Below are 16,390 nucleotides of genomic sequence, written 5' to 3'. Positions count from 1 at the left end.
TATATATATATATATATATATATATATATATATATATATATATATATACACACACACACATACGTATGCATATAGATGTATATATATATATATATATATATATATATATATATACATAAATACATATATGTATTTATGTATGTATGTACATATATATATATATATATATATATATATATATATATATATATATAAATGTGATTATGATTGCAGGATCAGTCATTTAGAGGATGATACAGTATGTGACTGCATTCAATCTTGAGGCTCCAGCCCCTCCAGGTGGTCAGGGATGGGGAGGCCTGAGAGGATTGTCAGACATTTGTTCCACACGTTGAACACGGGGCACACGGGCTGGGCAAAGGAGACGTTGAAGGTGTGCAGCTGCTGGGAGCCCACAGCATCGTAGAAGGTCAGGTAGCCGGCGTCGTAGTCCAAGAGGACGCCGACACGGCGCAGGTGGGGCGCCGGCTCGATGGCTAGCTCCTTGCTGTTGTGGCGAGCCACCCAGGAGTTGTTGCAGCGGCAGAGCACCCAGGAGGACGAGTTCTTGCCTATCCACTCGTGCTTGGGCGCGGACTTGTACGCTATACCCACGGCGTACCTGCAGGTGGGGCGAGGGGGGTTAGGGTACCTTTTACAGAAAACAACGTCTACATTATTGCCTCTAGATGTTGTCCAAACAACTGAAAAATGCCGTAACTGATGTCCAGGAGCAGCAAACTACCCATCAAATTAAAAAAAATGACAATACATTTTACAGCATATTACTGTAAATTGAAAAAAACGACGACTGTTTTTTGCGTTAAAATTCTGTTGACTGAGCCAGTTTTTGACTGTAAAATCTACGGTTGTTGTTTTTAACGGTAAATGGAAAGACAGAACATTTGTTTTTACAGTAGAAAAACTGGCAGCGAAGTTGCCAGAATAAAAAAAAATTACTTGTACTATTTTTCCATTAACAATATAATGTTGTAAAAAACAATGTAAATTTAACACAAAAATTCTGGCAACTAAACTGCTAGCTTTTTCCGTAAAACCCCCCCAGAAAACATCCATCCATCCATTTTCTACCGCTTATTCCCTTTGGGGTCGCGGGGGGCGCTGGAGCCTATCTCGGCTACAGTCGGGCGGAAGGCGGTGTACACCCTGGACAAGTCGCAACCTCATCGCAGCCCCAGAAAACAGTGGTGCTGTTTTTCCATTTACTGTAAAATGCGGTAAAAAAATAATACTATATTTTCCAGACAGTGCAGATACCTTGCCGGTTCCCCCCTGCAGACTCCCCGGCGTTAGTACCAGTCCGGCGCACCCGGTCTGGTCGGCCCCGTCCGTCCCCCTGTTCATTGACTGTTTAGTTTTTTTGTGATGGGGAATTCTGGGGGGACGCGTGTAGCGGTTGCTTTAAAGGCCTACTGAAACCCACTACTATCGACCACGCAGTCTGATAGTTTATACATCAATGATGAAATCTTAACATTGCAACATGCCAAAACGGCTTACTAAAGTGCAATTTTAAATTTTGCGCGAAATATCCTGCTGAAAACGTCTCGGTATGATGACGCCTGCACATGACGTCACGGATTGTAGAGGACATTTTAGGACAGCATGGTGGCCAGCTATTAAGTCGTCTGTTTTCATCGCAAAATTCCACAGTATTCTGGACATCTGTGTCGGTGAATCTTTTGCAATTTGTTCAATGAACAATGGAGACAGCAAAGAAGAAAGCTGTAGGTGGGAAACGGTATATTGCGGCAGGTGTTGTGCCGGATAACGCACCCCCGCCGTAGAATGCACCCCTTGACTGTTGTGCCGGATAACACATCCGGTGTTTCATTGTTTACATTCCCGGAAGATGACAGTCAAGCTTTACCATTGGCCTGTGGAGAACTGGGACAACAGAGACTCTTACCAGGAGGACTTTGAGTTGGATACGCAGACGCGGTACTGTGAGTACGCATGCAGCTGCGGCTTCCAACCATTTGATCGCTTGCCCGTACGTGCGTGCCGCTATGTGCATATCACGTACGTAACTTTGGGGACTTTGGGGAAATATATGTGCTGTATGAACTTTGGGGAGGTAAACAATACGTTGGGCTGTGGGATTGAGTGTGTTGTGCAGGTGTTTGAGTTGTATTGGCGGGTTATATGGACGGGAGGGGGGAGGTGTTTGTTATGCGGGATTAATTTGTGGCATATTAAATATAAGCCTGGTTGTGTTGTGGCTAATAGAGTATATATATGTCTTGTGTTTATTCACTGTTTTAGTCATTCCCAGCTGAATATCAGGTCCCAGTCGCCTCTCACAGCATCTTCCTTATCTGAATCGCTCCCACTGCCCTCTAGTACTTCACTCTCACTTTCCTCATCCACAAATCTTTCATCCTCGCTCAAATTAATGGGGAAATCGTCGCTTTCTCGGTCCAAATCGCTCTCGCTGCTGGTGGCCATGATTGTAAACAATGTGCAGATGTGAGGAGCGCCACAACCTGTGACGTCACGCGCATATTGTCTGCTACTTCCGGTACAGGCAAGGCTTTTTTATCAGCGACCAAATCGTCGATGTTCTCTACTAAATCCTTTCAGCAAAAATATGGCAATATCGCAAAATGATCAAGTAGGACACATAAAATGGACCTGCTATCCCCGTTTAAATAAGAAAATCGCATTTCAGTAGGCCTTTAAGGACATAATTCACCACACTTGTTTACTTGACTTTGTCGTCATTATTCACTGTCATTGTTCTATTGTGCACATAACAATGTTGTTCTTTTTTAGCATTCATATACAATGTGCGGTAGGGTTGTGCAGTATATCGGGATTAGTATAGTACCGCGATACTGAAGAATAATTTTCGGTACTATACGGCCTCTAAAACGTACCGGTCCCGCACCCTCCCCATGCGCGCCTTGTCGCTACGTCGTGATATTGCTGGTTTACGAGCAGACGAGCATGCTCGGCGGCACGCAATCACGGAGTACTTACAAGCAGACACAGTGTGTAGACAGAAAAGGGAGAACGGACGCATTTTGTCTTAAAAACTAACGATAAAGGTGAAGTTATAACACTGAAACGCCCATCGGAAGAGGTGTTTTAAGACATAGCTAGCTCGTTAGCAACTAAAGTCCAGCCGCCGTCGGCAGTGTTTTAGCGACTTCTAAATCACTAATCCTCGCCTCCATGGCGACAAATAAAGTAAGTTTCTTACAAGTATCATCCCTGCAGGACGAGGAATAGCTAAACATGTTTCACTACACACCGTAGCTCACCGGCATCAACATGTAAACAAACGCCATTGGTGGATCTACGCCTGACATCCACCGCAATGATATCAAGTACAGGCATGTATGTAGTCGATACTACTATGATTACATCGATATTTTTTGGCATCACAACATCTTCTTTTGTTTTCTTAAAATGTATATTATGTTTATAAACTCAGGAAATATGTCCCTGGACACATGAGGACTTTGAATATGACCAATGTATGATCCTGTAACTACTTGGTATCAGATTGATACCCAAAACTAATGTAAAGTATCCAAACAACAGAAGAATAAGTGATTGTTAAATGTTAACAGAAGTGTTAACTGTACTTTATTGATTCCTTCAGGAGAGTTCCCTCAGGAAAATTAAAATTCCAGCAGCAGTGTACCGAATTGAGATCGAATTTAAAAAGTAAATAATGGGGGTATAAATGGAAACAAAATTGAAAAATATTACAATAAGAATAAAAATAAAAAGCAACAATGAGAATAAAAATATAACAGTAAAATAAGAATATAACAAGAGAAACTAGGCAGTAGTGACCATGTTATGAAAAAGTATTGCACTGTTATTGTTTTGCATCCCCTGTCATCCTAGTACCCCCCTCCTCCTCCTCCACCAGAGAGGAGTTGTACAGTCTAATGGCGTGTGGGACAAAGGAGTTGTTTTAGTCTATTAGTCCTGCACTTGGGATGAAGCATTCTAGCACTGAACAGGCTCCTCTGGCTACTGATAACGGTATGCAGATGGTGACCGGCATCATCCAGGATGCTCACTAGATTTTCCACAGTCCTCTTCTCTGCCACCGTCACCAGTGAGTCCAGTTTTATTCCGATCGTAGAACCGGCCCGCCTGATCAGTTTCTCCAGTCTGGAGCTGTCCTTCTTAGATGTACTGCCCCCCCCCAGCACACTACGATGTAGTACAGAACACTGGCAACCACAGACTGGTAGTCCATCCACAAGAGTTTTTTACAGATAGAACATGTTAAAAGAGAATGTAAGCAGATATTAACAGTAAATGAACACGTAGATTAATAATTCATTTTATACCACTTGTCCTTAATAATGTTGACAAACATTATTACATACATACTGCATACATCAGCAGACTAAATTAGGAGGCTTTGTTTGTTTAGTTACTACTAAAAGACAAGTTGTCTAGTATGTTCACGATTTAATTTAAGGACTAAATTGCAATAAGAAACATATGTTTGATGTACCCTAAGATTTGTTGTTAAAATAAAGCCAATAATGCAATTTTTTGTGGTCCCCTTTATTTCGAAAAGTACCGAAAAGTATCAAAATGATTTTGGTACCGGTAACAAAAATTGGTATCGGGACAACACTAGTATGCAGTTAAGAGTGAGTAATTCGGTGTGGCCCCTTAAAGGTGGGGGTTAGTTGTGACCGCCTTTTTGAGTCTCTTTGATGTAAGCAGTCATTCAGTCTCGTCTTTGATGGAATAAACGGGCGCGCACGTTTTTGTGTGTCAAAAGATACTTCAAGTTGTCTTGTTTTCGCGTTACGAGCGCAACAGTTGGAGAGGTTGTTTTTTTTAGCATTGTTACCCGCCTTGTGATAGTAGCTTTTTTTTTGGTATTTTGGAAGGCTATTGCAAAAAGTCAATGTTCAAAATCAAGAAAAAAATTCATAAAAATTAGGGGTATTTTATTTGAACTAAGCTAAATTATCTGCCAATAGAACAATAAAATGTGTCTTGTCAAGACTTTCCAAAACAAGTAAAATTAACTAACCTCAATGAACCCCAAAATACCTTAAAATAAGTATATTCTCACCAATAACAACTGTACTACTATATGAGTATGTATTTTCTATTGTTTCTTTGAAAATAAAACAGCAAAGTCCATTTGGCTGTCATCTGTTTTAATGTGAGACACAATTGTGTCAAAGTCATGAACTTTTTTTTTACATGCTTGAAATAAGAAATTATTACTTTAAAAAAGTAGTTTTATACTTGTGAGTGTTAATGACACAGTTTTGCAACAGTTGATATTCTAGTTTCAAGCATGTTTTACTCAATATAGGTCATAAAATCTCAGCAACAAGCTGTAATATCTTACTAAGATCATTTAAGACCAAAACCCTTAAAACAAGTAAAACACTCTAACATAAAATCTGCTTATTGAGAAGAATGATCTTATCAGACAGCAAATAAGCAAATATCACCCTTTTTTGAGATATTTCATTTTACTTAGATTTCAGTTTTTGCAGTGTAGGACGCACAGAAAAAAGACAAGACTTGTTGTTGTCTCACTTAGGGAAAATGTGCAGTTTTCCTTTAAAAAGGACCATCCTCATACTTGCCAACCCTCCCGGATTTTCCGGGAGACTCCCGAAATTCAGCGCCTCTCCCGAAAACCTCCCGGGACAAATTTTCTCCCGAAAATCTCCCGAAATTCAGGCGGAGCTAAAGGCCACGCCCCCTCCAGCTCCAATATAAACAGCGTGCCTGCCCAATCACGTTATAACTGTAGAATGATCGAGGGCGAGTTCTTGGTTTCTTATGTGGGTTTATTGTTAGGCAGTTTCAATAACGTCCTCCCAGCGCGGGAACAACACACAACAGCAGTCACGTTTTTGTCTACCGTAAAGCAGTTTGTCTGCCGTAAACAGCAATGTTGTGACACTTTTAAACAGGACAATACTGCCATCTACTGTACATGCATATGTGACAATAACATCTACGGCTTTTAGAGAGTGCAGTGCACAACTGCGCACACAACAAGGAGACGAAGCAGAAGAACGAGGAAGATACAGCTGTGGCGACGCCGACAACAAGTAAGATGAAGAAATACGCTTGTAAGTTCCAAGCCGCAGCTGCGATTAGACCTGGATAGCCTCCGGGAAGAAGTAGTGGACTACCAAGTGCTTGGCAGTCAAGATCTTCCTCAGGAAGCAAAAATTTACCGATGTTAGGCCATGCTAGGGAGAGATGGAAGATTCCAGACTCTAGTACATTTGATGAAAGCACTTTTGTGCGTGCCACACAGCAATGCATCATCAGAGAGGGTGTTCAGCATGGTTAGAAAAATAGTGACAGAGAATAGAACAAGGATGGACAATTCAACCCTTAACTCAACAATGAGTAGATGAGTGTTATGTGTGTGTATATGTGTAAATAAATGAACACTAAAATTCAAGTATTTCTTTTTTTTATAAATAAATATATATATATATATATATATATATATATATATATATATATATATATATATATATATATATATATGTATATTTATTTATTTATATATATATATATATATATATATATATATATATATATATATATATATATATATATATATATATATATATATATATATATATACATATGTATAGCTAGAATTAACTGAAAGTCAAGTATTTCTTATATATATATATATATATATATATATATATATATATATATATATATGAAATACTTGACTTGGTGAATCCTAGCTGTAAATATACTCCTCCCCTCTTAAACATGCCCCCAACCACGCCCCTGCCCCCAAACACGCCCCCCCGTCCCCCACCTCCCGAAATCGGAGGTCTCAAGTTTGGCAAGTATGACCATCATCCTCACAGTGGACCACAAAGAACTCACCAGGTGCTCCCCCCAATCATCGCCTCCCAGTAGTGCCGTCCGCTGTCAATGTAAACGTTCCCCACCACGCCGTAGCTGCTCTGGCTCGTGAAGCGCTCCTGACCGTGGCCTTTCTTCGACGTGCTCTCGTCCCGCTCCACCGTCAGGTTGTCGTGGGAGATTTTTAATTTCTTGTGAGCGGATTTGGGGTCCAGCTTGAAGGGCTGACCTGGCAGGTGAAGAAGTGCAAATGGAGAAAAGACATTGAGATTTACAGCAGGCACGATCCCTCACTGTGCAGCTCATTTATTCTTCCGTTAATTCAATTTTCACGTATGCCGAGGGCAAAATAAATAAATCCGTCGATAGCTAAGTGGAGAAAATGAAAATAATGATTCCAATAAGTTCAAAAAGGTCAAGCCGATGTGTTAATGTGTGTCTGAGACTTACTGTTGGTCTTCAGAGTCCCGGGTTCGCTGCTTCGACTCCCAGCTTGGTTAATGGCCTTGACAACAAAGATGTATTTGGTGCCGCTCTGCAGGCCGTGCACTGTGTAATGGTTCTGCTTGATGTTGGGCACAATCATCCAGCTCTCCAAAGAATTGCACAGACCTGGGAGGGCGGATTGTTCAGATATATGATTTACATTTTTCACAATAGGCGCCAGACGATTACTAGGATTGTACAAGCACGTGCATTCACATTTTTTTCAGCAGGAATGAATACAAACGTGTGCATTTAGGCATTCGAACATGTCCCTCGGGAAGTCCTGTGGAGAGTGCTCAGAGAGTATGGGGTATCGGACTGTCTGATTGTGGCGGTTCGCTCCCTGTATGATCAGTGTCAGAGCTTGGTCCGCATTGCCGGCAGTAAGTCGAACCCCTTTCCAGTGAGGGTTGGACTCAGTCAAGGCTGCCCTTTGTCACCGATTCTGTTCATAACCTTTATGGACAGAATTTCTAGGCGCAGTCAAGGCGTTGAGGGGATCTGGTTTGGTGGCTGCAGGATTAGGTCTCTGCTTTTTGCAGATGATATGGTCCTGATGGCTTCATCTGGCCAGGATCTTCAGCTCTCACTGGATCGGTTCGCAGCTGAGTGTGAAGCGACTGGGATGAGAATCAGCACCTCCAAGTCCGTGTCCATGGTTCTCGCCCGGAAAAGGGTGGAGTGCCATCTCCGGGTTGCGGAGGAGACCCTACCCCAAGTGGAGGAGTTCAAGTACCTCGGAGTCTTGTTCACGAGTGAGGGAAGAGTGGATCGTGAGATCGACAGGCGGATCGGTGTGGCGTCTTCAGTAATGCGGACGCTGTATCGATTCGTTGTGGTGAAGAAGGAGCTGAGCCAGAAGGCAAAGCTCTCAATTTACCGGTCGATCTACGTTCCCATCCTCACCTATGGTCATGAGCTTTGGGTTATGACCGAAAGGACAAGATCACGGGTACAAGCGGCCGAAATGAGTTTCCTCCGCCGGGTGGCGGGGCTCTCCCTTAGAGATAGGGTGAGAAGCTCTGCCATCCGGGGGGAGCTCAAAGTAAAGCCGCTGCTCCTCCACATCGAGAGGAGCCAGATGAGGTGGTTCGGGCATCTGGTCAGGATGCCACCCGAACGCCTCCCTAGGGAGGTGTTTAGGGCACATCCGACCGGTTGGATGCCGCGGGGAAGACCCAGGACACATTGGGAAGACTATGTCTCCCGGCTGGCCTGGGAACGCCTCGGGGTCCCACAGGAAGAGCTGGACGAAGTGGCTGGGGAAAGGGAAGTCTGGGCTTCCCTGCTTAGGCTGCTGCCCCCGCGACGCAACCTCGGATAAGCGGAAGAAGATGGATGGATGGATGGATGTATTCCGTTTATATTTACATCTAACACAATTTCCCAACTCACATGGAAACGGGGTTTGTATAATATAGATTAGTCGACTCATCGCTTAAATAGGCCATGGTTTGTCAGCTACCAAGATAGCCCTGTTTACATTAATATTCATGAGAAATGAAGACAAACGTCAACATATGTCCACAGTTTAAGCAGTTCACCCTTGCACAAAATATACGTTTTACACACATGACTTACTAGCAATGTTAGACTGTCCGGTGAAAATGGCATACTGCAGCTCGTAGGACACGACCGTGAATTCATCATCAGATGTCCAGTGGACCGAGATGGTGTCGCAGGATGCCGTGCACAGCTCCTCCCTAATGCACGCAGCCGATGGCGCTATCCAAGTGAGAAAAGAATAAGTTAAAGCTTCATTCGAATTAGTGACGCTAATGATACCGCTGTCGGAAGACGTTTGCATTAACCAGTGTCAAGTTAATCGGGTTGAATTATATATGTTTTTATGTTGAGGGAAACAAACTGAGCAAAGAGCTACATGTTGGACGACCAATGATTCAAGATTCAAGATTGTTTATTGTCATATGCACAGTTAAACAGACAGTTTGCCAAACAATGAAAATCTTACTTTGCTAGTCCACCCTTCAACAAGTCACACGGTACTTAGCTAAAAATAAAATAAAAATGTATATACAAGGCACAGTAAGTAACATAACATTATTGCACATTCTGATTGACAGTCAACAGTATAAATATGGAGGTGGCATTTGGTCACAGCAGCAGTTAAAGTGTCTTTAGTGATCAAAGGTGAAAAGTGTCTACAGTGATGGTTCACAGTTCGGGGGTGGTCATGGTAGCTGTCTTTTGTTCAAAAAGACAAAAGTAAAACGGGGGAGGGGGGAGCTAGCATTCACAAGTTAGCATTCACAAGCCTGATGGCCTGTGGGTAGAAACTGTTTGTCAGTCGTGTAGTCCTGGATTCCAGGCTCCTGTATTGTCTGCCTGATGGTAGGAGGCTGAAGAGACTGTGCTGGGGGTGTGTACTGTCCTTTATGATGTTGTGACTCTCCTGGTGGCCCTGGTAGAGTACATGTCCTGTAGTGAGGGGAAGGCTGCTCCTGATTTGTACTGAGCAGTTTTAATCACTCGCTGGAGTGCCTTCCTGTCCTTAGCAGTGCAGTTTCCATACCAGACCGTGATTGAGCTTGTAAGGACGCTCTCAACCGTACTTCTATAGAAGTTGCTGAGAATTTCGGGTGGCATGCCAAATTTTCTCAGCCTTCTTAGGAAGTACAGTCGCTGCTGGGCTTTCTTTATTGTTTGTTGGGTGTTGTGATCCCAGGTGAGGTCCTCGCTGATGTGGGTCTCGAGGAATTTAAAGGTTTTCACCCTGTCCACCTTTGTTCCCCCTATGTACAGAGGTGTGTAGTGGGTACTCCTTCTCTGTGGGTCAATAATCATCTCCTTGGTCTTGTCTGTGTCCAAGGAGAGATTATTATCCTGACACCAGGCCACCAGTTCCGCTACCTCCCTTCTGTATGCTGGCTCAGCTCCCCCGGTGATCAGTCCGACGACCGTAGTATCATCTGCAAACTTGATGATACTGGTGTTGTTCTGGGAGGCCACACAGTCGTGTGGGAAGAGGGTGTACAATAGGGGGCTCAGCACGCAGCCTTGGGGGGTCCCTATGCTTAGAACCTTTGTGTCTGATGTCTGGTTGCCGATTCTGACTGACTGGGGCCGGTTTGTGAGAAAGTTCAGGACCCAGTCACAGAAAGCCGGTGTCAGACCAACAGTGAGGAGTTTAGCAGTGAGTTTTTGTGGGATGACCGTGTTAAAAGCAGAGCTGTAGTCGATGAATAATAACCTAGCATAGGTGTCCTTGCCCTCTAAGTGGATGACGGTGTTGACTGCATCCTCAGTGGACCGGTTCTGCCGGTAGGCAAACTATTTGAGGGTCCAGTGTGTCTGGGATGGTCTTCTTGATGTGTGACATGACTATCCTCTCAAAGCACTTCATCACTATTGGGGTGAGTGCAGCAGGGCGATAGTCATTCAGACAGGTCACAGTGTTTTCTTTGGCAGGGGCACGATGGTGGTGGTCTTGAAGCACAATGTGCTATAGAACAGTGATTCACGACCCCTTTGTTTGTTTACTATTGCTTACATTTTGAAATCAGATCTTTTGGACGGGTTCGCTCACTGCAGATGCAGCAGTGCTCATCCTTTGAGTGCTTTCAAATCGGAAGTAAAGTGACGTTCTGTCTTTTAGCCATCCATAGCGGTAGTTTTTAAGATTTACAATAACTAAAACGGTTTATACTTATTAAACCGTCCAATGTGTGATGTCTGTAGGAGTGTTTTCATGCATATTTGTACATGCCATCGTAATGACTGACGCTAACGTCGTTAGCTTTAGCTAATATGCTAACACGTTTACGTTTTGTTTCGGTTTCACAAATTCCTCAGTAAACTCACCAAAACATCACCGTGGAGTTATTGAGTCTTTTTGGATCAGACCTGGGCATATTAAGGCCCGGGGGCCACATGCGGCCCGTTGAGCTTTTCAATCTGGCCCGCCGGACATTCCCAAATAATTTTTTTAGATCTTTAAGATGGAAAGTGTAGCTGCCATTATGATGTGCAGTCATCTTTTCTAATGACCGTAAGTCTTCAACTATACAAAGTATTTCAATGCTTGGATGACATACTAGTTACTATGGTAATTTAATTAGTTGCTATGGTCATCTAATTAGTTACTATGGTAATCTAATTAGTTACTATGGTCATCCAATTAGTTACTATGGTCATCTAACTATTACTATGGTAATCTACGTCACAGCAGCTCAGACGAGGCACCAAGCAGTGTGGGCGGGACGTGTTTCCACAGACGCGGAAGGAGATTTTCACAACAAAGTTCTAAAGCTTAGTGATATATAGAATAGAATATCATAGAATAGAAAGTACTTTATTGATCCCTGGGGGAAATTCAGCAAATATCATATATATCAGATTTTAGGTGGGTTTATTTTGTACCCTTCGCGTTCATATTTCACAGTTTGTTGCATTTTTGTTGCGTTTCACTTGATTGTAAAATATGTCGATCGAAAGGGGGTGTAACGTTCATATGTTGTCAATATTCAGTGTTTTATCGTTCATAGAAAAATTTAAAATTCCATTACGTTTTTGAAGGCGGTCTGTCATAACGTTTTTAGCATTCAATCAGACATTATTGTGAGGTTTTGTATTAGTGTTCCTAAAAATAGATATACCGGCCCCCAGACACATCTTTTTTAGGGATGTCCGATAATGGCTTTTTGCCGATATCCGATATTCCGATATTGTCCAACTCTTTAATCACCGATACCGATATCAACCGATATATACAGTCGTGGGATTAACACATTATTATGCCTAATTTGGACAACCAGGTATGGTGAAGATAAGGTGCTTTTAAAAAAAATTAATAAAATAAGATAAGATAAATAAATTAAAAACATTTTCTTGAATAAAAAAGAAAGTAAAACAATATAAAAACAGTTACATTGACACTAGTAATTAATGAAAATTAGTAAAATTAACTGTTAAAGGTTAGTACTATTAGTGGACCAGCAGCACGCACAATCATGTGCTTACGGACTGTATCCCTTGCAGACTGTATTGATATATATTGTTATATAATGTAGGAACCAGAATATTAATAACAGAAAGAAACAACCCTTTTGTGTGAATGAGTGTGAATGGGGGAAGGAGGTTTTTTGGATTGGTGCACTAATTGTAAGGGTATCTTGTGTTTTTTATGTTGATAAAAATAAATAAATAAATAAATAAAAATAAATAAAAACGATACCGATAATTAAAAAAAAACGATACCGATAATTTCCGATATTACATTTTAACGCATTTATTTGCCGATAATATCGGCATGCCTATATTATCGGACATCTCTAAAATTTTTCTCTAAATTTGGCCCCCCGAGTCAAAATAATTGCCCAGACCTGGTTTAGATGATTGGGGAGATAGCTTCCGCAGCTAGTGGGTCCATGACGATTACTTCTCTTTTGTTTGATCAGCCGTTGTACTGCCGTGTTACTGGCACCATTTGGAATCACTTCACTATTTAAATAAACATTTACAGAGTCCGTCAGTGTAAATAAGTCATTTCACAATGTATATATCTGTGGCTTATAGTCCGGTGCGTCTCATATATGGAAAAATATTATTTTTCCCAAAATTTTGTTATACCCTGATGCGTCCTATAGTCCGAAAAATATGGTAATCACATGCATTACAGGTAGAGATGTCCGATAAAATCGGACTGCCGATATTATCGGACGATAAATGCTTTAAAATGTAATATCAGAAATTATCGGTATCGGTTTCAAAAAGTAAAAGGTATGACTTTTTAAAACGCCGCTGTACGGAGTGGTACGCGGACGTAGGGAGAAGTACAGAGTGCCAATAAACATTAAAGGCACTGCCATTGCGTGCCGGCCCAATCACATAATATCTACGGCTTTTCACACACACAAGTGAATGAAATTCATACTTGGTCAATAGCCATACAGGTCACACTGAGGGTGGCCGTATAAACAACTTTAACACTGTTACAAATATGCGCCACACTGTGAACCCACACCAAACAAGAATGACAAACACATTTCGGGAGAACATCCGCACCGTAACACAACATAAACACAACAGAACAAATACCCGGAACCCCTTGCAGCACTAACTCTTCCGGGACGCTACAATATATACCCCCCCCCCCCCCCCGCCCCCCAACCCCGCCCACCTCAACCTCCTCATGCATCTCAGGGAGACCATGTCCCAAATTCCAAGCTGCTGTTTTGAGGCATGTTAAAAAAAATAATTCACTTTGTGACTTCAATAATAAATATGGCAGTGCCATGTTGGCATTTTTTTCTATAACTTGAGTTGATTCATTTTGGAAAATCTTGTTACATTGTTTAATGCATCCAGCGGGGCATCACAACAAAGTTAGGCATAATAATGTGTTAATTCCACGACTGTATATATCGGTATCGGTTGATATCGGAATTGGTAATTAAGAGTTGGAAAATATCGGACTTCGGCAGAAAAGCCATTATCGGACGTATGTAATTACAGGCAGTGTTGGGACTAACGCGTTACAAAGTAACGCGTTACTGTAACGCCGTTACTATCGGCGGTAACTAGTAATCTAACGCGTTATTTTTTATATTCAGTAACTCCGTTACCGTTACTACATGATGCGTTACTGCGTTATTTTGCGTTATTTTTTATGTAGTATCGGCTAGAAACTGAGAAGATCTGAGTGTCGCTGCTGAAGAGGCGACGAAAAAGAGGCGCGCCGCGCGCTGTCTGTGTGTACGTGTGTGTGTGTGTGAGTGTGTGTGTGGGGGAGGGGGCGTGTCTGTGTCTACTATCAAGACGTCATGGCGAACCCCGAAGCCGAGTTTCTTAAAATGGAGATATTTTCAGTACGTTTCTTTTATCGACCACAAAGAAAAGAACATTTTAGCTGAATGTAAGTTTCAAATATGCTGAAACAGCGACAAAAACAACATGCTTCGACGAAGCTAGTAAAGAGACACACTCACCTCCACCTCCAACAGCGGCTGGATTTTAACGAGGCACTGCACACGTGAAGGTACACACACTCTGTCAATTCTCTTATATACTCTTTCATTTTAAACTTTTAGAGTGTTTGATTATCACATCACTCTAAATGTTTAGACTATAAAGTTCACAAACCTAAAGAGGGATACTAGTGGGCCAGGCTAATATTTCCTTTTCTCTAAACTAAGTGGGGAAATGTGTAGAGTGTTCTGGGCTTCAGACATGATTTTATTTCAGAATTCCTTGAGAAAACGCCTGGTTAGGCTTTATGTATGTAGTGTGTGCCTTTCTTGTTTTACAGCTATGTTGTTATTATGCTGTTTGTTACTTATGTATGTTAAGTTGCAGCTACTTAAAATAGTTTTGTCAATTTGTTCTGGTCTGAAACAAATTGGCCCTTTAAAACATATCTTTGTCTTTGTGTGTTGTATGTAGAGCACATTGCTTAGCAGAGTTCAATGATGCAAATGCATGTCAAGTTGAACAACAGATTGTATTATTCTCCAGTGCAATAACAGTACTAAAATGAAGGCTAAAAGGGCATTAAATGGGGCCTTAAAAAAATTAAAAAATATATATATAAGTAACTAAATAGTTACTTTTCACAGTAACGCATTACTTTTTGGTTTAAGTAACTGAGTTAGTAACTGAGTTACTTTTGAAATAAAGTAACTAGTAACTGTAACTAGTTACTGGTTTTCAGTAACTAACCCAACACTGATTACAGGTTATCTTTTACAGCCTTTTTTACTCTAAAAACGCCTATTCTACTGAAATCCAAATACCACACACTAAACAACATGTGCAAAGTATAAAATTGTGTGTACCATTAGTGGGAGTTTTGCGTGTGATCTACTAAGTCTGCGTGTACAATCGATAACAAAGGGGTGCAGACCGCTTTATTTAAAATGAGGATTTTGCGTGTTGGTTTCACCATGGAGACACACGCATTACTGCACATGCATGCTGGCAATAACTGTGAGTGTGTGCAGGAATGTTCCAGATGCAAGAAAATTAATATTGTGAGAAGGTGTTTGCTGAGAAATTGTTTTGGGAGTTGCTTTTATTATTATTTGTTTTGAAGATAACACTGACAAGATAAAAAACACAGTAAATGTTTATTTGAATGAAATCTAAAACCGCTTTGGAAAATTTAAGGGCAGTGTACATCCCCGAAAAATTGTATTTTTCAGCTTAATGCTGATTGGATTTTCGTTTTTTCCCGGCAAGGAATTATGGTTTACCAGTGAGATAATCGAGATTCTCCAGCAGTTTCTTCTCTCTGGAAAAGTCCAGGGCAAAGTTGTCAAACTTGTCTGTCAGGTGTATCTCGGGGATCAGCACTTGGGTTGAGGCAGTTGCCATGGAAACCCTAAACACAGTAAATCAAACACTGAATGCAAGTTGTATTTTTTTTAATTTAACTTTCATTTAACCAGGAAAAAATCCCTTTGAGATTAAAAACCTCTATTTCAAGGGAGTCCTGGTCAAGAGGCAGCAAAGTTACACATAAAAAAATTACATTCACATTACACATTAAAATGACAGGATGGACATCAAGTAAAACTGGGGCAGCTTCAAATGCTCTCAGTTTAGATTTAAAAGCATTTGTAGCATGTTCCAAACACAACGAGCTACAAACACACTAGTTTTTCTCTCCAGCTCTGTGCGAGCAAAAGGGACCAACGGCTGATCGTTGGATCTCAGAGCATAAGAGTCAGTACTTCTCCGTGTAATCAATGTACAGATGTAAGAGGGCAATAGTCCCAGAAGAGCCTTGTAAACAAAAGTGTACCAACGACAAGGTGGTTTTATTTTCTAACGGCAAACTATTGCCATTGAGCACTCCAAAAATATTAACTGCTCATAAGGTTGAACTTGAAACAGTCGCCACATATAAGTACTTGGGGATTGTTATTGATGAGCACTTGTCTTTTAAATCTCACATTGAAACAACTTCTTTCAAAAGAAAAATCCCAATTTAATTTTAAGTTTAGTCACAAGTTCTGTTTTTCACTACAAGTTAGGAAACGCTTGATTCTGACCACTTTCATGCCTTTGCTAGATTATGGAGACTTGCTTT

The 16,390-nt window shown here is 41.4% G+C and overlaps 1 protein-coding gene across 3 annotated transcripts in view; it reads right to left on the bottom strand.

The window, feature by feature from the left end:
- Positions 1-204: 204 nt before the first annotated feature.
- Positions 205-16,390, bottom strand: part of LOC133622361 (E3 ubiquitin-protein ligase Midline-1-like) — a 121,794-nt gene continuing 105,608 nt past the window's right edge. For all 3 annotated transcript variants that reach the window (XM_061985007.1, XM_061985008.1, XM_061985006.1), the window contains exons 6-10: positions 15,552-15,679; positions 8,923-9,066; positions 7,306-7,467; positions 6,877-7,084; positions 205-601 (exon numbers count right to left, since the gene is read on the bottom strand). In XM_061985007.1, the coding sequence (XP_061840991.1) occupies positions 253-601; positions 6,877-7,084; positions 7,306-7,467; positions 8,923-9,066; positions 15,552-15,679 (991 nt within the window). In that variant the 3' untranslated portion in view covers positions 205-252. The remainder of the gene's footprint in view (positions 602-6,876; positions 7,085-7,305; positions 7,468-8,922; positions 9,067-15,551; positions 15,680-16,390) is intronic.

Source organism: Nerophis lumbriciformis, linkage group LG23 (assembly GCF_033978685.3).
Source record: "Nerophis lumbriciformis linkage group LG23, RoL_Nlum_v2.1, whole genome shotgun sequence".
Classification (NCBI taxonomy): domain Eukaryota; kingdom Metazoa; phylum Chordata; class Actinopteri; order Syngnathiformes; family Syngnathidae; genus Nerophis; species Nerophis lumbriciformis.
The sequence above is the reverse complement of the archived record's forward strand: the minus strand, read 5'-3'. Positions and strand labels throughout refer to the sequence as shown.